Source organism: Drosophila miranda (assembly GCF_003369915.1).
Source record: "Drosophila miranda strain MSH22 chromosome Y unlocalized genomic scaffold, D.miranda_PacBio2.1 Contig_Y2_pilon, whole genome shotgun sequence".
NCBI classification, from domain to species: domain Eukaryota; kingdom Metazoa; phylum Arthropoda; class Insecta; order Diptera; family Drosophilidae; genus Drosophila; species Drosophila miranda.
Genome location: NW_022881614.1, coordinates 33,136,968 through 33,157,772, shown reverse-complemented (window position 1 = coordinate 33,157,772; position 20,805 = coordinate 33,136,968). Strand labels below are relative to the sequence as shown.

Sequence of the window (20,805 nt, the reverse complement as noted above, 5' to 3'; positions counted from 1 at the left end):
TGTCAACGTTATGTGTGTTTGTCAATGTTTGATTTGTCGATAGTTAATTGCTTGTTCTCAAATGGTTCGTGTATCGAATCCCGAATGATTAATTATCGATCATTCACCGACTGCAGATTATTGCATATAGTAAATTTCCATTTATTATACAGTTTCTCTTATGCTTACATAACTACACACATATGTACACACTTGCCAAGCCAGCCTGGGCGCTTAGCTTTCAAAGGAGGGGTGGGAAACATCAAACTGCTCGATTTTTCTAAATTATTACTTGACTTGTAAACTCATGAAGGTTTTTTTTACTCTTCAACTCCGCTTTGACCCGTCGTTCCAAGCTTAGGAACTTTTTCGGGGGAGAGAGAGGTTGGGGTGGAGAACGGGGTTGCGGGTGGGGCTACTTATATACAAAAATGTTATCGATGCTATTCAAGCGGAACTAAGGTCAAAGCAACGAATACTATCATAAATTACTTGGTCGTTAATCGACTATCTACTTGGTAAATGGTTTTGGGAGGAATTCGCATAGGGCTCTCCGGTGAGATCTATTAGAGAAGTATTTCATATAACTCTATAGCTTTGTTTTGATCTGATCTCTGCGCATACTGTGTGGTAGGAGGAGGATCTTTTAAAGCGTTACACATTTTCTTGAACAGTTCATTCTCCATATTTTATTATCTTATTATACCCGATACTCAAAATGAGTATTGGGGTATATTAGATTTGTGGTAAAAGTGGATGTGTGTAACGTCCAAAAGGAATCGTTTCCGACCCCATAAAGTATATATATTCTTTATCAGCATAAATAGCCGAGTCGATTGAGCCATGTCTGTCTGTCCGTCTGTCCGTCCGTCCGTCTGTCCGTCTGTCCGTCCCCTTCAGCGCCTAGTGCTCAAAGACTATAAGAGCTAGAGCAACGATGTTTTGGATCCAGACTTCTGTGATATGTCACTGCTACAAAAATATTTCAAAACTTCGCCCCGCCCACTTCCGCCCCCACAAAGGACGAAAATCTGTGGCATCCACAATTTTAAAGATATGAGAAAACCAAAAACGTAGAATTGTAGAGAATGTCCATATCTTTAAGACTGCGGAATCTGAATTGGATCGTATTATTATTATAGCCAGCATCAAGAAAACAATTTCATTATTTCTCGCCCTGTCTCTCTCTAACACACACGTAGCGTAGGCGGCTTTGCTTAGAGTAAAACATTAGCGCCTAGATCTCAGAGACTACAAAAGCTAGAGCAACCAAATTTGGTATCCACACTCCTAATATATCGGACCGAGACGAGTTTGTTTCAAAATTTCGCCACACCCCCTTCCGCCCCCGCAAAGGACGAAAATCTGGGGATATTCAAAAATCTCAGAGACTATTAAGGCTAGAGTAACCAAATTTAGTATCCGCACTCCTGTTAGATCTTACTATAAAACGTGTATCTCAAAATTTCGCCCCACCCCCTTCCGCCCACACAAAGGACGAAAATCTGTTGCATCCACAATATTGCACATTTGAGAAAACTAAAAACGCAGAATCATAGATAATGACCATATCTATCAGATTGCTGAATCTGGATCAGATGAGATCTTTTTTATAGCCAATAGGAACAAATCAATTTGCAGTGGCTACGCAGCGCCCGACGTCACGCTCAGACTGATTTTCTGTCTCTCTCGCACGCACTCTTTGTCGTGTCGTTTAATATTAGCGGCGTCTGCCGGAGGAGAGCCATACTGACTTAGTATCGGGTATAACCGTAGAGTTGCGGTGTCCGCAGCAACTCACAACGTTCCCCCTCGTTTTTCTTGGGTTTGATATAGGTTTGTATGATATGATTGTGTTTTGTTTTTGCTTCGTCTTTTGCTGAATGCCATAGTGGTTTGGGTCTGTAGCCGTCGTAGCCGAACTTAACTGAAAATCTATTTATATAGCCTAGGAATACACTGACTTCCAACTATCTCTCTTTCAATATTCTTGCTTTACATTGGCAGTGATTATTCCGTCATTCTCCACTCCTCTTTCCATGATCTTCTTTCTACAGTCAGTGTTCGTTCCATACTTGTTTTGTCTCAGCTAGATTTCAAAAAAGCAAATTATAGGGGGGTGGGGTTAGTGTGAGCCAAACAAATAAAATTACTAAAATGTATGTATCGTATCGTATAAAATGTTTATATCTTTTTTGGTAACTATTATCATATTTATGTAAATATATATCATAAACATTTACATATATACTATAGAGCTCATATATGACCGACAACATTAACACTTTCTGCACTCCATCTAGACCACATACAGACATATTTAAGTACCAGCGACTTCTGGACTAGACTGGCACTGGAATCTCCTACATATATATTTCCTATACGTTCGAGTTCGAGTAAGTATGGATGTTTAATGCAGATTCACAGCTGACAAAAGTAAAGCTTGTGTACGAACTAAAATAACTAGTTGCGAGTTGTTAAAGATCGTATTATTATTGTAGTGATGGATTTAATGTAAACTATAAACTGTAAATTGTTATGGTACGATGGTACGATTAACGATTAACGGAGTTCATTATTATCGGAGTTATACATATTAGTTATTACGATTTATAGGTATTCTCTCTTTAAGTTCCGTTTGTTCTTTGTCCATCCCAGATCCCGACTGGATCTGTATAGTTCTTTGGTACACGCCTAAATATAATTTTTAATAGCAATCCATGTAACTACAATATACATACATGTGAAGTACATAATATACTGTACTCATATCTTTATCATATCTGTATTATTTTTGTTGTATAATTTATTGCTCTACATATGGTATTTGTATATTCTGTATCAATACTTTTCCCGTTCTGCTCTTCGTGTTTTATGAATTAGACTACGTTGGATGTCATGTCTATGCTTTATGTACAGTGTGGAATGTAACCTTGTGTGAGTGGTGTGGTTAATGTTTTTCTAACTATAACAGAGGCTAGCATATCAGATACATAATCTACTCGCACTGCGACAGTGTTAAATTAGTTAATAACTTGTATTTAATAATTATTTCTCTTTTGACCGTTTCTTTTTTGTTTCCTTCCCTTTTGTAAATCACATTCGCGCAGTTTGGATGCAATGGCTGATGCGTGGGGACATTGGGGGCTTCTTGAGTGGTAGCGTAGTCACGATCCTGTGCTTTTACGATAAACTCGACAGCGAGCGACAGAGAGAAAGTGTTGGACAGAAAGCTCTGGTTCGGGTTTTATAGACAGAGAGGGGGAGCGAGACAAGATTGTGATCGGTTGACTAACGCTAAACATTAAGTTGTGTTCGAAAAAGGATCGAGTGAGAGATAGAGATAGAGATACAGAGAGAAAGAGAGTTAAGAAAGTTCGAGAGAAATTAAGCTTTACGAGCTGACATTTAAATGCATCCATAATTTGAGTATAGCGGCAACCTAATTTTACACAATACACATAAATATCAAATAATTTGCATTCTGCACTCTGCAATCTGCATTTTGCATTTTGCATTCTGCATTTTGCATTTTCATTTCGCATTTACATGGTGTCATTTACAAATGTGTTGGTTTGTGAGAGTTGTAGAAATACTGCATATGTATGTATGTATATGGTATAAGTATCTGGCATCGGTAGTATACAATATAGTAGACAGTGCTTTTGGATATTCTTTTTTCATTTTTATCGTATTAGGTAAATATCTGCATCTGCATATGTAGCTGTGGGTGTGTGGGGCTTGTTTTTCTCGCTTGCGGGCACCGTTTAGAAAAAGCTCTTCAAGAAGCCAGCTGGTCCAGCCTACGGAGTGAGAGGAGGGGGCTTAACTTTGTGGAACGGTTAAGGGAGCGACCTAAAGAGAACTTACATCCTGCTGCTGCTGTTGTTGCGTTTGTGCTTGTTTGACTTTGGCTTGAGCGATCTTCAAGGCTCTGAAACGAAAGGGACAGATAATGAGCTTCTTATTGGGCTAGTCTGCTTGATGGGAGCTACTCACTGTTGCAAATCCATGATGGTCTTCTCCTTGGCATTCTGCTCCTCCTGCGACATTTGTACCAATTGCAGCAAACGCTCCGTTTCGGTTGCCGCTTTCGTGTGCTCCTCCTTTATGTTCTGCAGCTCCTTCACGCACCTAAAGGGTGCCAAAGCGAAGGAGAGAGCATCCAGTATGGATCAGATAAATGAGAACGGTATTGAAGATTTTTCGAACTTACGCTTCCAGTTGCCGTTGCGTATCCATGAGCTTCTTGTTGAGCTCGCCCGCCGCCGCCGCGCCGCCTCCCTGAGTCTGAAGGGATTTCTCCAGCTGGTCCATCTGCTCCTTGCGCTTGCGGAGTTGCACATCGAAGTCGGACATCTTCTTCTCCTTGTCCTCGATGTCCTTGCGCTTGGCCTCGATCTGCTTGCGCTGCTCGTCGATGATCTTCCGCTCGCCCTCGGTGGCCTTGGCCTGGTTGTCGATCTGCCTGCGCACCTCCTCCAGCTGCTTCTGCTGCTGCTCCAGCTGCTGGTGCTGCACAGCCGTGGCGGCAGCTACCGCACTGCCAGCCTGCTGCAGCTGCTGCATCTGCTGTTGCAGCGTCTGGATCTGTTGCTGCAACTGCTGCACTTGCTGTTGGGCGGTCTGCAATTGCTTGGCCTGCTCCTGATTCGAGAGCTGCAAGGAAGGCAAAGAATTTGTATTAGTTTGAAGATGATGATCCCCTGCTGTCCCTTTGGTTAAAAGGAACGAACCACTCACCTGACTCTTTTCGAGTTCCTGGACCAACAGTTCTAGCTGCTGTTGGAAGCGATCCCTCTCGGTGCAGGCCGCTTGCAGCTCGGTTCGGACCTTCTCCAGCTCCTTTGCATCGGCACCGGCTCCGGCTGCGGCACCTGCCGCTGACTGCTGCTGCTGTGCCGCCTGTTGCTGCATCTGCTGCTGCATCTTTTGCATCTGAGCGTGCTGATCCTTGATGTGTTGGTCCATTAACTGGAGAAGATTTCCCAGATTAGTCATCTCTAAAAGAGGGGCCACCAAGTCTGCCACTCACCTGGATGCGCTTGTGCATTTCCTGGGCGGCCTTGTCGGCCATGTCGGCGCGTCCCTTCTCCTGCTCGATGACCTTGCGCCACTGCTCGATCTCCTCGGGTCGGGCGCCCACCACCGCTGCTGCCGCCGCCGCCTGCTGAGGTCCTGCCGCGGACAGAGCTCGCTCCGACTCCTGCAGCTTCTGCTGGAGCGCTTGGATCTCCTTCTGCATGGCCTGAATTTCGGCGGGGGCTGCCGCGGGCACCTGCTGGCCGTTCCGCAGCTTCCGGTTCTCCTCGCGCGTCTTTTGCAGCTCCGCCTCGGCGTTCTGCAGCTCCGTCTGGAAGTTCATGAGGATCTCCTGGCTCTTTTCCAGCTGCAGGACGAGCTGCTCGCGCTCCGTGGCCAGTTGCTTGATGTCGGTCTCCAGCTTCTGCACGTGCTTCTCCAGCTGGGGATGGGCAGCACCTCCGGCTGCTCCTGCGCCTGCGCTGCGGCTGGCCTGGCGCAGCGACTCCTTCTCTGACTCGGACTTCTCGAGGCGGTCGTGGAGGCGTCCCAGCTCCGCGCCCATGCTCTCGAACTCGATGCGCGTGGACTCGGTGTTCTCCTGCTGCTTGGCCAGATGCATTTGCGCCTTCTCCAGTTCCTTGGCCAGGCGACCGGCCTCCAGTTCGGTGGCATCGCGCGACTGCAGCGCCTTCTCGAGGCGATCGCGCAGCCGGTCGATCTCTTGCCGCTCGCCCGCCGACAACCCCGAGGTAGAGGCGGAGGAGCGAACCGGATCGCCGGGGCTCACCGAGGACTGTTGTAGGCGCAAACGATCGACCTCCTTCAGCAGCTTCTCGTGCTTGTCCCGCGCCTTCTCGCGCTCGATGTGAGCCCGCTCCAGCTCCGAGCGCTGCTTGTCCTGATTGGCCAGCAGCTTGGCCACCTCTCCCTTGGAGAGCTCCAGCTGCAGGCTGGTCTCGTGCAGCTTCGACTCCATGTTCTGGATCTCGTTCTCGATCTTCTCGTACTTGTCCTTGTACTTCTCGAACGACTCCGACTCGTACTGCGACTTGCCGCGGATCGTCTCCAGCTCCATGAGCGTCTTGTCCAGCTTCTCGCGCAGCCGCTCGTTCTCTTCCTTGAGGCGCCGCGTCTCCCGCCCAAAGGTGTCCACGTCCTGGAGCTTGCGCAGCTCCACCTGGCTCTTCTCGTATCGGTCGCGCATCTTCTCCAGCTCGACCGCGTAGTGGGCGGCTTCCTCTTTGGCAGCCTCCACGCTGGCTCCTGCCTTGGTCTGGGCGGCATGCGCCCGCTCCAGCTCGTAGGTGACGCGCTCCAGCTCCGACTGGAAGTGCTCCTTCTCGCCTTGGGCCCGGCGGATGTCCGTCTGCATTTTGTCGAAGCGATCTCGGTGGTGCTCCAGCTCGCTGCGGGCATTGTCCTCGCACTCCTTGGCTCGGCTCAGCTGCAGGGCCGCCCGATCGCAGGCCTCCTGGAGCCGCGTGCTCTCGTCTTCGAGTTTGCGCAGATCCTCGCGGGCCTTGCTGGCGGCCAGGCCCGATCGTTCCGCCTCTACCTCCAGGCGGGCGCGATCAGCCTCGGCGGTGTCACAGCGAGATTGGAGGCGGTAGATCTCGTTCTGGGCGCGATCGTACTTCTCCAGCATCTTCTCGAACTCCTTGTTGGAGGTGTCCTTCTCGTCGATCAGCTTCTGGCTGGCGTATAGGGCCTTGTCCAGCTTCTCCTTGAGTATCTCCACCTCGGTCACGGCATCGTCCCGCTCCATCTAAAAGAACATAACGAGGGGAGAAGGTTTTACTGAGTGGTCGTAGCCTTGGCGGGGGGTTCCAAGCAGTGTAAGCTACAGATAGATTTACAAACAGCCAATTTCACTGGTTCAGTTTCAGTTCTCATGCGATTTTCGATAGTTAGTATGCAGCATAGACAAGTCATATATAGAGTTTAGATAGAGCCAATTTTGTGGGGGATATAATTTGAGGGGGATACCTTTGTTCGGTTCGGTTGGGTAACTTCATCTGGTTTTCGGGGTGTAGGAATTACCTGGAGTTTCTGCTGTATGGCATGCGACTTCTCGTAGCGCTCCTTTAGCACCTCCAGATCCGTTTGCATCGCCTCCCGATCGCGAGCCGCCTTCATGAGAAGCGTCTGCGAGGACTCCGAGCGCTCCTTGATCGTTTCCAGCTCGTCTGAGAATTGATCCCGCTCTTTCTGGATGCGCGCCAAATGCATCTGATCCATGTTCCATGTTCCATATTCCATTTTCCATGTAGAGGTGTGAGTTTTATTTCATTTTAACGAGTGTGGGTGGGTGGTCGGTAGTGGGTGTGTGGGACAGTTGAAAGATAGTTACGTATACGTAGATATATTGTATATAAGGGGAGAGATATGTATAGATATGCATGGTTTCAGCTTTCAGAGGGTTAAGCGATAGGGTTACGTTCACAATAAACAGACACCAATCTAAATGTGTGTTCGGGTAGTGTTGAGTGAGCCCTGAGCACGGATGCCATATTTATACCAATGTCATTAGAACAAGAAATGCATTCTTCCTTAAATTATCAAATAAAAACTTAAGCCCTCATGGCAACCGTGGCTCAGAATTTGCGTAGTCTATAGTCTGTGGGGTTAATGTACTGTTAGTTACAGATCTGGGGTTAGCACAACAGAGTTACGATCACAATCACAGATATCTATGGGCGGGGCAGCAGTGTCTCTTAGAGGACCTTCCAAGATGCGTGTACGAGTAGTGTGGAGGGCTTTGAAGTGGTGGGGGTGGGAGAACGGGATACAGGGATACGGACATAAGGGCATACCTGAGTCTTCTCCAATTTCTGCCGGATGCGATCAGTGTCTAGGGTGAGGGTCTCGCGCTCCTTCTGCATGCGCGCCGCCTGTCCCAGAGCCTTGTCCAGCTGCGATTGGAGGTTGTCGTAGTCGTAGGTGAGCTTCTCCTTCTCGAGCACCAGGCGTCGGTTCTCGGTGCACGCCTTGTCCAGCTTGTCCTGCAGGTGGTCGACCTCGTTCTGGGCCTTGTCCAGCGAGTTCTGCAGCTTCTCATGCTGGAGCTGCGCTTTGCCTAGCGTGGCCTGGGTGCGCTCCATCTCCTCCTTGATCTTTTCAACCTCGGAGAAGGCCTAGGCAAAGGATTTCGGGCAGTGAAAGTGAGTGTGGTGGGTTCAGGAGCCCTGGGAGGAGGGTAACTATAGCTAGACTGTTTTGCCTACCCGGTCTCGATCGGCATGGATGCGCGAGACGCCGCTCTGCGCCTTCTCCAGCTCCTGGCGCAGACTCTCCTGTTCGCCCTGCGCGTTTTCCAGCTTCGCCTTCAGCCGATAGACCTCGCCCTGACTCTTTTCCAGCTTCTCCTGCAGGGCGGCGCCCTCTTCACGTGCCCGTTCCGCATCCGACTATTCGATTGGTTGGGTTATCGGGTTATCGGGTAAACGTTATCAAGAGTTGGAGCGGATCGTTCGATTGATCGTTGGGTTCATTGGTTTGTTATATTGTTGTTGTTGTAGTTCAGGGGTAGATTGGAAGTTTGGATAACGGATATTATTTACAGGCAACCAAATGAGGAAGGTTCTTAAATGACTGACTTGACTGACTGAGCGACTGATTGTCTGACAGATTAGTAGACATAAAACAAAGGCTAAGGTGAACAACGAATACGAATAACGATTACTTAAGGTACGATACAACGATTACAACGTCTAGCGAGCGATCAATTTATTCTGCGAGCGACTGACAGAGACAGAGAGACAGAAAGAGCGAGTGGGAGAGCACAAGAAGCGAGCAAACTATAGACAGAGGACAAAGGATGGGAGGCAATGGTACAGTCTCTTCTGTATAAGGTTAGTTAATGATAGTTTATGATAACAGATGAAGAATAATGGCTGACAGTTGGGGGTACCATATTTATGGATAACGGAATTAGATCAGGAACGGAGGAGATGGGTAACAGTTGGCAAAACGGCTTTGAAAATATTATGGATGATGGAAGAAGCAATAGGGAAAGTACGAGTAGCGAGTGACAGAGAGCGAGAAAGTAAGTGATTAAGGAAGAAAAGAAAGTGCGAGAGAGAGCAAAGTAAGGCAAAGTGTGGGTAAGAGTGTGTATATGAGTGTTTGTGAGTGAGTGAAAGTTAGAGCTCAGCCAAATCAATTGACTGAGAAGAGAGCTAAGCAACCTTCCGCTTCCGTTTTACGGGTACTCCATCCTGGCTATGCCTTGGGTGTGAGTGTATAAGCCGTCTTTCTGTGCGAGTGTGTGTGTGTGTATGTGGGAGGGATAAATGCCAACGGCAAACGATTTTCGAGACCAGACCAACATCAGCGCAGGGGATACGAGTGCTTTGTCATACTTTGCTGGCATCCGGGATCCGGATCGGGGGCAGGAACTGAGAGATGAATTTCAGGCGATGTTCCTTGTACGAGGTCAATATACAAATGTGTGTGGGAGTGTGATTATGATTGTTATCATAAATGTACATATGTATACTAAATGGATAAGTTGGCATATGTATATAGGTATATGTATATGTGTATGGCAGGTTAGTATATCAGGCAATGCATTTAAGTTACATTAAATTGAACAAGTGACAGATGGCAACTATTTTTGGTATTCTTTTTGGTTTTCTTTGGATAATTTAGATACTTTGGCATATGGTCAGATGCAGTTCAAGTTTGAATTCAAATTCGAATTCGATTACGATTAGTTGCTTTACTAAAAACTTGTTTGTTTTTTGGTTACGTTTCTTTCGAAGCAGTTTTACTCACAAAACGTTTTTCAGTTTCGCCCTATATTTAGAGAATGAATGTAAGCACAACGGTTTAGATAGAGTATTGGTTTTAGTATACATTGTCGCAAGTGTGTCTTGTTAACGGGTTAAGGTTTACAGTTTAAAATAAATTACAGATTACAGCTTAAAGCTTACATTTACAGTTACAGTTACAGTTACGTTAGGTTTAGGAAGAAATCGAAAAAAACGAAAAGAAGCTCAAATCGTAGCCGTTTTACACGTGGTTTAGCAAGTGCTGCAGTGTCTGTGTGGGTCACCAATGCGCGGCTTGTTTGTGTGTTTGTTTGTGGGCTTATCGGGGTCACCAATGGCAGCGAAGGTGTGATAGGCAGGACAAAGAGATAGAGAGGCAGGTGGAGTCCCTCCTCGAGTCTGGTGTTTGTGTTTGTGTTGTGGTGTGTGGAAGTGGGGTCTCCTCATCGCTTGTTCAAGAATTTGGTCCATTAACAGAGCACACGCACACAGAAATATATACACATATATAGTTGCACGTGAGAGTTTCAATTGCAATGCGTTTCTGAGTTCGATATATATGTTATATATTATAAATAGGTATGTAATACTAACTAAAAGAGCATTCGGTTATGCATATCGATATATGTATATGGCTGTCACTGTACAATATATATACTGAGTAGTAGTATAGCAAGGACCGTACCTGTGTGACTCTCAGCTCTGCTTGGGTGCGTCGCAGCTCGGCGGCCGCCTTGTCAGCCCGCTCCGTGGCCCGGTCCAGCTCCTGGGACGTGGTCATCGTGGTCCTGCCAAATGATGTCTGGACGAGACGCGAAACATTTGAATTAGTTTATTTCAACCGGAGCGGAGTCGCTGGGGTAACAAGTGCAAACAACTATTTAAATCAGATCAGGCCATTAGCAAATGTGATTGCATAGATGTGTTGCGAATAGTATGTGTACATGAGTCCAGCAGGCTAGCTCTCTTACGAATAGACCCGATCTATGAGGCTGTGAATGATTCAATGAGATATTTGCATTTTGGATTTGGTTTTTGCCTCTAGCTTAGCTCCAGATTGGACTTTTGGTGTTTTTTGGGTGCATTTGACGCTTGTTTCTCTATGCGATATACGAGGGTACGTACAGTATGTACGTACGTACATATGTAAGTCTAGGTTTGTGGCTAGTCTGGGTCAGCGGCTTGGCCGACTTACCGATATCTTGCCCGTTTCGAACATTAACTTTTGTACATTCTGCAAGAGTGCGATACGAACAAATGTTTATATACTTATGACTTAATAGGTTTGCACATATGTGCATTTATTTGTATGCATTTAGCATGTTCAGCAGCCATTCAACACGTTCTCCCTTTCAGGGAAACACTCCCATTTGTCTGCGCATCGATTCAATCAAAACCTAACTAGGGGCACAGAGGCTAACTGAACTAACAGGCTACTGAAGGTGCTGAAGGTGTTAATCCTGTCAAAACATCTAAAAGAGTGCAATATGTCAGGTCTTTATCAGATCTGGGTTTGGTGAACACTAAGTAAAACGTCAGCCTGCCTGCTGGCACTAAATGCAAGAAACGAGGGAGAACTTAGGGCAAATAAACAAGAGTTGCTACGAGCAACGAGTGTCGGCTATGTGATATACGATACGATATACGATTAAGGATTAAGGTGATGCGGTGTGCGGCGTTGCGGTGTGCATAATAGCGATATATGTATGTACGTATTGTCGATGCGCCTATTTGCGCTATTACGATATTCTCTTAAACGATATTCACGATTTTAGTGTACAAAAAATTTATATTTATTTAATTACAAATTACTGCATTTTAAAGTTCGACTCTGTGATTTACGATATTCAGTATTTCGATATTCGCAATAAAAAGTGCAGAACTGTGATACTCGAATACGATTTACGCTGTTATTCGCATCAATGAGATTAATGTACAAAAAACTACGATATTCAGGTCCACGGTATTCGACAATAGCACTTTCGAAATCAAAATACTATATACAAAATGTTGTGGATACGATTCGATAAAAACGATATACGAATTACGAATTACGATATTATGCAGTCTATGGCTAATTGGAAGATGGAATTTGGCGTTTAAGTCTTACTTTGTGTAGTGTGGTCTGTTCTTCTAGCTGCAGCTATATTTGGTTTATGTTGGGTGAGTTTTAAGTTGGTTGTAGTTGTAGTTGTTGTTGGGTAGTTGGGGATGCGTTACGTGTACATGTAAATACATATTCAGATATAGATATAGATATAGATATAGGTATATAGATATTGATGTAGATATTGATATTGATAGGTTCACATGTATGTATGTGTGTAGACTCATATGGGTAGATAGTAGATTATCGATATTATCTATGCATGTCCTTAGATTATATATACAAAGCACACACATACAGATACAAAGATAGCTTTGGGGGTAGTCGAGGGAACTGGCAATAATGCACGAGTACCTGGGAACGCTCCAGATCGTGTTTCAGCCGCTCGTTCTCCAGTTCGAGGCGGGCGATCCGTTGCTTGGTGGACTCCCAGTCGGCGCTGCTTCGTCCCATCTCGCAGGTGGCCTTCTCGAGCTCCGCCTTCGACTTGCCCAGCTCGCTCTGGGAAGCCTCCAACTTGATCTCGAGCCTCTCGCGCTCGTTGACGGCCCGCTCCAGGCGGGTCTGCAGCTTCTCAACGTCGCTCTCGGCGGCGCGCAACTTGATTTTGTAGTCAGCCACCTCACGCTCGTGCAGATCGCGCTCCTCTTGCTTCTCGTGCTCGGCCCGATCGCGCTGATCGCGCAGCTGGGCCATTTGCTTCTCCTTGTCGCCGATGGCTTCCTCGAGGCTGGTCAGAGCACCTTCGGAGCTGCTGTGGTGGGCCTGCATGGCCGACAGGCGGGCCCGTGCCATGTCCACCTGGTTGTCCTTCTCCTTGAGCAGATCCTCCAGGTTCTCGATCTGTTAATGAGAGTGGACCGAGATCGGTTTCAAGGTGAGTTCTGCGGGAGCTGGGGAGCTGGCTAACTGGGGGAGAGCTAACCTTGCGCTGCAGCACACTGATCTTGCGATCCTTGATGTCCATATGATCCTTGAGTTCGGTCAGCTCGCTGGTGAGACGGTTGCGCTCCTGAACCGTCTGCAGGGTGCCCTGGGTCTTCTTCTCGATCAGGCGGTTCTTCTCCTCGAGGCGGGCCCGCATCTCCTCCACGTCCGAATGCAGCATGTTGTAGTGCTCCTCTTTGGCACATAGCGACTCCTTGAGCACCGCTATGTGCCGCTGATAGTCCTAGCGGGAATTTCGTTACTGTGCAAACGACTATTTTTGGATTGAGGCCCTGTTCAGGCTTTTATTTACCTGATGCTGCTCCTCCAGTGTTTTCATTTTGGCCGCCATCGCCAGGATCTCTTGATCCCTTCTTTGTATTTCAAGACGAAATTCGTCCAACTGTGGGTCGGGTCGGGTTGGGTTTATCGGTGTTTTTTAAATAGACGGGGCAGGCAGGTGAGGATGTTGGTTGGTTGGAGAGGTTGGAATGGACAAAGTACACAGATAATATCAGATCAGAAATTGTTATAACACTCAGTGCCTCGGCTGGGGATGGTCGATCCTTAGCCAGGACTACAAATACGTGATGGTTGTTGTTGTGCTCTTGTTTTTGTGTGTTGTTCTAGTCTGAAAGTTGTTGTTCTTGTTTTTGTTCTTGTAGTGAGGATGTTGCAAATCCGTGTGGGTGAGCGTAGGGATGGAGGAGCGTGGAGCGTGGTTCGAGCCTACGCCTTGTGAATAATGGATCTTATTGATGAGGAGAGTGGAGGAATGTTTCTGTTTGGCCCTGGCCCCCGGTCTAGGTTTGAGTTCGATGCGTGTGTTTGTCTCTGAGTATCCGTATCGGTATCGGTGTAGTGCGTGTGTGTGAGTGTGCTTGTGGTTGATGGTTGTTGGGGATGAGAGAGAAAGGTAGATAGATAGAAGTCGGTTGGGTGGTCACTCCTGAACTACTATATTCATTAGTATTTCTTCGTTCATCGATATTCGACATTCGACGTTCGATTTTCGTATGTAATTTTATTGTTTGCTTTTCGAAAAGTTTCCATTTTATAATGCTTTAAATGTAGTTTAATTTTAACAGATTTCGAGAATATTTGCTTGTTGAATTAAGTCTGAATGCAATCTTAATTAGGTTTGCAGTTAAATCATTGTATAAATAGTATGTCTCGCTGGATCATAAATGTATATGCGTTTAATCAGAATACTAACCATAATTATTCAAATACAGTATAAGTATAAGTATAAGTATAAGTATAAGTATAAGTATAAGTATAAGTATAAGTATAAGTATAAGTATAAGTATAAGTATAAGTATAAGTATAAGTATAATAAGTATAAGTATAAGTATAAGTATATAGATTTATGTATAGATTGTATATATATTGTATGTATATATCAGTATTCAAATGCCTCGTTTTTTGCTTGTTTGTCGTCTTACAAAAAACACAAACTGAATCGAAGAAGAGAATCAATCGAGTTTGGTTAGGTAACGAGAACAGAAGTTAGTCGTAGTATCTAATGGATAGTAACAGTATCTTTGTAGCTATGTATGTATGTATCTATACTCACGCACGCACAGAAATGCCTTTCTTCCGAATTGATTGGCAAGTGATAAGCTTTAATCTTCTTTCAGTTATACATAAATACGCATATGTACATATGTATATGTATATAAAGCCATTATATATGAACACAATTTCTGTTTCTGATTTATCTTGGCTGTATACGTTTAGGGGCATGGATTGACTGGAACTACGACTACTACGAGTACAACTAGGAAAAATAGCTCCAGATTGTTGTTTCTCTAAAGGTACATATATGTACATATATTTATATATGTATATAAGTATATATATGCATGTATAATTTAACCACTACTTTAACAAGAATTTTTACTTTCTTTGAGAAATGTCTAGGCATAAATTTTCGATTTTGAAAGACAGCAAAGAAAAACGAAACAAAATGGGAAAGCATCCTAAAAATGATACATAAATCGATAGTTAAGCGTATAAAAAGAGTTTCTTCGAATACGAAATACCAACACTAGTACAGATCAAATACATACAAAATGGTAATGATAATGGTAATAATACAATACGAGGTGGAACGTTGTGAGTTGCTGCGGACACCGCAACTCTACAGTTATACCCGATACTAAGTCAGTATGGCTCTCCTCCGGCAGACGCGACACGACAAAGAGTGCGTGCGAGACAGAAAATCAGTCTGAGCGTGACGTCGGGCGCTGCGTAGCCAGTGCAAATTGATTTGTTCCTTTTGGCTATAAAAATGATCTGATCTGATCCAGATTCAGCAATCTGATAGATATGGTCATTATCTATGATTCTGCGTTTTTAGTTTTCTTGAATCTGCAATATTGTGGATGCAACAGATTTTCGTTTTTTGTGGGGGCGGAAGGGGGTGGGGCGAAATTCTGAGATATACGTTTTATAGTGAGATCTAACAGAAGTGCGGATACCAAATTTGGTTACTCTAGCCTTAATAGTCTCTGAGATTTGTGGATGCCCCAGATTTTCGTCCTTTGCGTGGGCGGAAGGGGGTGTGGCGAAATTTGGACACGAAACGGTCAAGGTCCGATATCACAGGAGTGTGGATACCAAATTTGGTTGCTCTGGTTCTTATAGGTTCTGAGATCCTTGAACTCATATTTTGCAATTGGCAGAGAGAGACAGAGCGAGAAAGAATGAAATTGTTTTCTTGATTCTGGCTATAATAATTATACGATCTGGTTCAGATTTTTTCTAGAAGATATAGTCATCTTCTACGATTCTGAGTTTTTAGTTTTATACTATCTTTAAAAATGTAGATGCCACAGATTTTCGTCCTTTGTGGGGGCGGAAGTGGGCGGGGCGAAGTTTTGAAATATTTTTGTAGCAGTGACATATCACAGAAGTCTGGATCCAAAACATCGTTGCTCTAGCTTTTATAGTCTTTGAGCACTAGGCGCTGAAGGGGACGGACGGACGAACGGACGGACGGACAGACGGACAGACAGACAGGGCTCAATCGACTCGGCTATTGATGCTGATCAAGAATATATATACTTTATGGGGTCGGAAACGATTCCTTCTGGACGTTACACACATCCACTTTTACCACAAATCTAATATACCCCAATACTCATTTTGAGTATCGGGTATAATAATATTCGCATAGACACATTTTGAATGCTTCTTCGTTTCACTTTTGCGGTTGCTGTCTCAGACAAACAAACAATTAATTCCACTGGAAACGATCCGATCCAAACAATTCCGGACCGTTCCTATCTCCATCTGCACACATAGATTCACATATGTATATGTAAATTTGTATCTTTATACACATAATTGACCTTCATTGCTAATCACACGCTAGTTCGCTATAGCTTTTGCTGTTTCTGCTGTTTTTGCTGGGGAAGGCATTAGGAAGTCAGAACTAAGGAGTAGCAAGAGGAAGCGGAAGCGGAAGAAAGATCTGTTAAGTTACAAAATTGTTCTAGTATGGTGGAGAGGAAGTTTAGAGAGAGGTTCTAGCTTCTGGGTATAGTTATGGCTAGATAGTAGGTTGGGTATAGGAGGTACATACTTGACTTGCTTGCCTGGCCGGGATTACGATTACTAAAACTAGGACCAGGCAAGTTTTCGCTTCTTTGGGTTTACTTTACGCGTACGAGTACTTTCTTAGAGATAGTCGAGTGTGTGTCGGTATTGCACTAACAATTTGTTAAGATCTTGAATTTCCATACTAAGTACGAGTTTATCTATAGGTTTTGATTTAATAACGTTTAAATATTTTTCGTTAGCTCGCAAAATTTGCAACTTTCACAAGTTTAAAGTAAATTTCATGTTGCTTCATTTTCGTTTTGATTTTCATTTTTGTATATTTAAATTGTTGTTTATTTGCGAGTAAATCTCATTTAGTTTTATATACAGTCTCTTACTTTTGAGAGTCAAGAGCAAGGCTCCACAATTCTCCAGAGAATCAAAACATACTCAACGTTTTATTAACTTCTGAAAAGTATCGCTCTATGCAAAAAACCTAAATCAGAATGGCGAATTTAAATATGTAGAAAGAAATTTAAATTTAAATGTAAGTTTTCCTTTGTTTCTACTTTAAAATGGCACATGAAACAATAGTTCTCCTTCCCTTAGCTTAGCCTAGTTCTACTAAGAATATTTCGTATTATTATCATATTGTATATTGTATGGTATGGTGTATATTTATATAGGTATTGTATGTATAATACTTGGTGTCTTTTCTTCGGGAACCCCCACTCGGGAACCGTTCACTACAGATGCTTTACCAGATGGCTGGAGAGTATGCAGAGGAAGGCGTTAAATGCAGTTTGGGCGCCTATCTATATATAGCAAATGCATACACCAGTAGATCTATATCTATGCACACGGGCTTATAGATAGGTGCTCCTTCCAATTCGGTTCGGTTTTGTTGCCTTCGAATCGTTCTCTGATTGTTATTGTTATTAGATGCTGGGGTAGATGTGGATGTCGATGGATGATGACGATGATGATGATGGCGATGATGAGGCGATATTTCTTTGCTTTATTGGGGGTATTTTGGGGGAACTTTCAAATTCGAGTTCGAATTCGGTTTCGGTTTCGGACATTCGGGGTCGCTTAGGAGTCTAGGGATAGCGTGTCTGTGTCAAATTTAAAACTTACTTGTCGCTTATGCTCTTGCGGCAGTTTCGGATAATCTAAGTCTAGTTTTGAGTATGGCAGATGGTGGTGATGATGCGGCTGCTGCTGATGGTGCGAATGCGAGTGCGGGTATGCCGAGTGATGGTGATGCGAGTGCGGATGCAGATGCGAATGCGAGTGATGCGGATGCGAGTGATGCCGTCCCTCGTAGGCGGCTCCGGCGACCGCGTCCCTGGCACTGCTGGCCAGAGTCCCTCCGAACGTTACACTCGTGTTGGCTAGCGACGCCAGGGTGTGGGTCTGAAGGTGGTTCTGGTGCTGGTGCACATGGTACTGGTACTGCGGATGTAACTGCTGCTGCACCGAGGCCTGGATGTGCGAGTGTCCCAGCGGCGGCTGTCCCCCGCTCCCGTAATGATGGCTTCCGGCGAACTGCTGCTGGAGATTGTAGGCGAGGGCCGCGGCGGAGCTGGCCGACGGCTGGTGCTGCTGCTGATAGTACTGCGAGATGGCGGGGTTGGAGGCGTGCAGGGAGTGTGACATGAGCTGCCGCTGCTGGAACGGTCCCAGGCCCAGTCCAAGTCCTCCGTAGCCGGAGGAGGGCTGCATCTCACTCTGATAGGGATTCGCGTGGCCCGTCATCCCATACTTGCAGCCCCCCAACCCGAGTCCCATTCCCATTCCCATGCCCTGGCCGGCAGAGCCCGGATATCCCGACATCAGGTTGGTGACGGAATACGCGGGCCTCAGGCGCGCAGCCACTGCAGCGGCGCTCTGGGCGGCCGCCAGCTGCGTGGGGAGCGGCACCTGCTGCGGCTGCGGTTGGAAATACATGTTCGGTTGGGAGGAGAAGCTCGTGGACATTTGCAGCAGATTGTCGTTGAGATACGGGGGCGAGGTATCGCCAGGGAGCAGGGTGGGGTAGCTGGTAACTACCCGGCCGCCTCCGACACCGCATACCCCGAGGGGAGTGGTCACCAGTTGGCCCAACTGGCGCGCCTGGTTTGTGAGATTGAGTATCTGGGAGGAGCGCGATATCGACTTGTGGGCCTCGTTCAGCAGGTTAACGATGTTCGAGGAGCTCGTCTGGTGCTGGGGCGGGGCCGGGTAGCCGTATACGTCGTTATACATGGTGGCCGAGGGCAGTCCGGCGATGCTGTAGCGCCTCCGGCGTATGGGCGAGGTCTGGCTCTGGCCGTAGATCTGGGCAGCGGCCGCTGCAGCAGCAGCTGCGCCCGGGTCATATAAATATCCTCCCGACGATGTGGAGGGTCCGTACAGATCGTACGCGTTACCATAGCCGTTTCCAGGGCCGGGGCCAGGGCCGTATGCGTGCGCAGGCGGGACGTAATATTGTCCGATAATGTCTGGCATTGGGGGGCTGCACCCGCTGATGCCCGTGTAGTTATTGTACATCTGAAATGGGCGATTTCAAATGGTTGTTGCTGTAACTGTAACTGTAACTGAAACTTGTTGTTGCTGTGTCGAATCCCTAGATCTCTCTGGGATTGTTATAGTTGGGTTATAGTTTCGTTTGGTGTACTTTAGCATTGACATTGCTCATTTCAGCCGTTTCGGTTTTGATTTCGGTTTCGATTCCGGGTTTCGTTGCTGTATCTGAGATCGGATCGTATCTCTCACGACTCGCGTTTTGGGTATTGATCACGATCATGGTTAACAAACATTAGCTAGATATATACGTATATATGCATTACACGACATAGTATATCTAGATATGTATATATCTTAGAATTGGATTACACTTAACATAACCAAAGCGATCTTCGCCCGAACACTTACGGACTATCTTGGCCCCATATTTGAACGTTTGCTTGATTAATTTGTTTTGTTTTTGTTTTTTTTTTTTTTTTGTTTTTGGTTCGGTTTTCTTTTATTGTTAATCATTAATTATTAATTTGATTGTTTTTGTTGTTTTTCTACAAGTTTTTTCTGATTTCTTTTCGGTTTTACACTTTCTGCGCTTAATTTACAATAGGGTTTTGTAATAGAATTATATTTTTGATCAATGAATGATGGATTGTGAATTCGGTTCTGGTTCTGGTTCTGTATCTGGTTACTGGTTTCTGGTTCTCTTCCATTGGTTATCTTTCGGTTTTCGTTTATAGTTATAGTTAGTTCTGTGCCGCTTTCAACGGGCGGGGGACGGGTGTATTGTATGGTGTGCTTGTGTGTGTGTTTGTATGGTGTTGTGTCCGTGTGTGTGTAAAGTGTCTCGGGGGCGTGGTGTAGTGTGTGGGTCGCAACATGAAATGTGTGTCACTTTCTTGACAGGCTCGAGCCTGTCGCTGCTGCTGCTGTTTGTTGTTTTTTCTGTTCGTAGCTATTTATGTGTGGATTGCCGTAGTATGTGTGTATCTGTGTGAGTGTGGGTGTCCCTATGCATGTGTTTGGGTGTGTGTGTCTCTATATCTTTATTGTCGAATCGTATGATCAACGTGGCATACAAATGCAGCTCGGATTCTGATTTCGTATTGGATTCTGAGTATTCTTCTCAACTTTCGATATTCGGTTAAGTATTTTTGGGTTGGTATTTGGTTTGGTTTGGTTTACAGTGGCATGTGGTATGTATTGAATGTATTTTTTTCATTCGGTATTTTGTTTGTACGCAGAAAAGAAACATAAATTTACGTATAACAATATATAGTTCAGATGCATTATAGAAATAACGTGCAAAAGTATATTTGTTAAATAATTGATTTGGTTGTTTGTTGTTGTTTTTGTTTCGGTGTTCGGTTGGAGGAAACAAACAAAATATTTTATTCATATAGTAGTAGTAGTAGTAGTAGTAGTAGTAGTAGTAGTAGTACTTGTTTGGACAGACAGTTAGAAGGATAGAGAGAGACAGAGAGAGCGAGAGAGAGAGAGAGTGTGTGGTGTGAAAGAGACAGTTAGAGTTTCTTACATAAACTTAGAAAGAGAGAGCGTGATATAGAGAGAGAGAGACAGAGCAGTGTCTTTTTTGTGGTTTCTTTCTTTTCTTTTCACTTTCCTTTCCTTTCAATTCAAATATAAATTGTGTTTTGTATCTGTGTTTTTGTATCTGTGAATGTGTATATTTGTGTATGTGAGAAGGGTTTGGAGGTTTAAGAGTGTGTGTGTGCTGGTTAATCCCATCTTGGAGAAGTGTTACAATACGTTGTGTTGTGTGTGAGATCTGTTCTATTCGGTTGGAACGAATTGGTTCGAGTGGTTGTGGTTCCCGTCAACGTTTCTATAGATATTTCGATATTTACAAAAACCAAAAAGTAATATATCATACACAAGCACATACCACACACATATACATATACATATACATACATATACATTTAA

General features: G+C 45.1%; 1 protein-coding gene across 13 annotated transcripts in view; it reads right to left on the bottom strand.

Annotated features, from left to right (window-relative positions):
- Window positions 1-1,732: 1,732 nt before the first annotated feature.
- The window catches only part of LOC117185877 (myosin-9-like), a 100,878-nt gene continuing 81,805 nt past the window's right edge, over window positions 1,733-20,805 (bottom strand). For 2 of the 13 annotated variants that reach the window (XM_033397148.1, XM_033397147.1), the window contains exons 7-22: window positions 17,494-18,888; window positions 13,124-13,213; window positions 12,809-13,054; window positions 12,238-12,726; window positions 11,887-11,919; window positions 10,462-10,578; window positions 9,781-9,801; window positions 8,229-8,411; window positions 7,818-8,138; window positions 7,045-7,233; window positions 5,015-6,769; window positions 4,723-4,953; window positions 4,196-4,638; window positions 3,979-4,113; window positions 3,850-3,913; window positions 1,734-3,782 (exon numbers count right to left, since the gene is read on the bottom strand). In XM_033397148.1, coding sequence (XP_033253039.1) covers window positions 3,747-3,782; window positions 3,850-3,913; window positions 3,979-4,113; window positions 4,196-4,638; window positions 4,723-4,953; window positions 5,015-6,769; window positions 7,045-7,233; window positions 7,818-8,138; window positions 8,229-8,411; window positions 9,781-9,801; window positions 10,462-10,578; window positions 11,887-11,919; window positions 12,238-12,726; window positions 12,809-13,054; window positions 13,124-13,213; window positions 17,494-18,888 — 5,748 coding nt within the window. In that variant the 3' untranslated portion in view covers window positions 1,734-3,746. Of the gene's footprint in view, window positions 3,783-3,849; window positions 3,914-3,978; window positions 4,114-4,195; window positions 4,639-4,722; window positions 4,954-5,014; window positions 6,770-7,044; window positions 7,234-7,817; window positions 8,139-8,228; window positions 8,412-9,780; window positions 9,802-10,461; window positions 10,579-11,886; window positions 11,920-12,231; window positions 12,727-12,808; window positions 13,055-13,123; window positions 13,214-17,493; window positions 18,889-20,805 lie in introns of all 13 variants that reach the window. The other 11 variants (XM_033397149.1, XM_033397150.1, XM_033397142.1 and 8 more) reach the window with 10 other exon arrangements.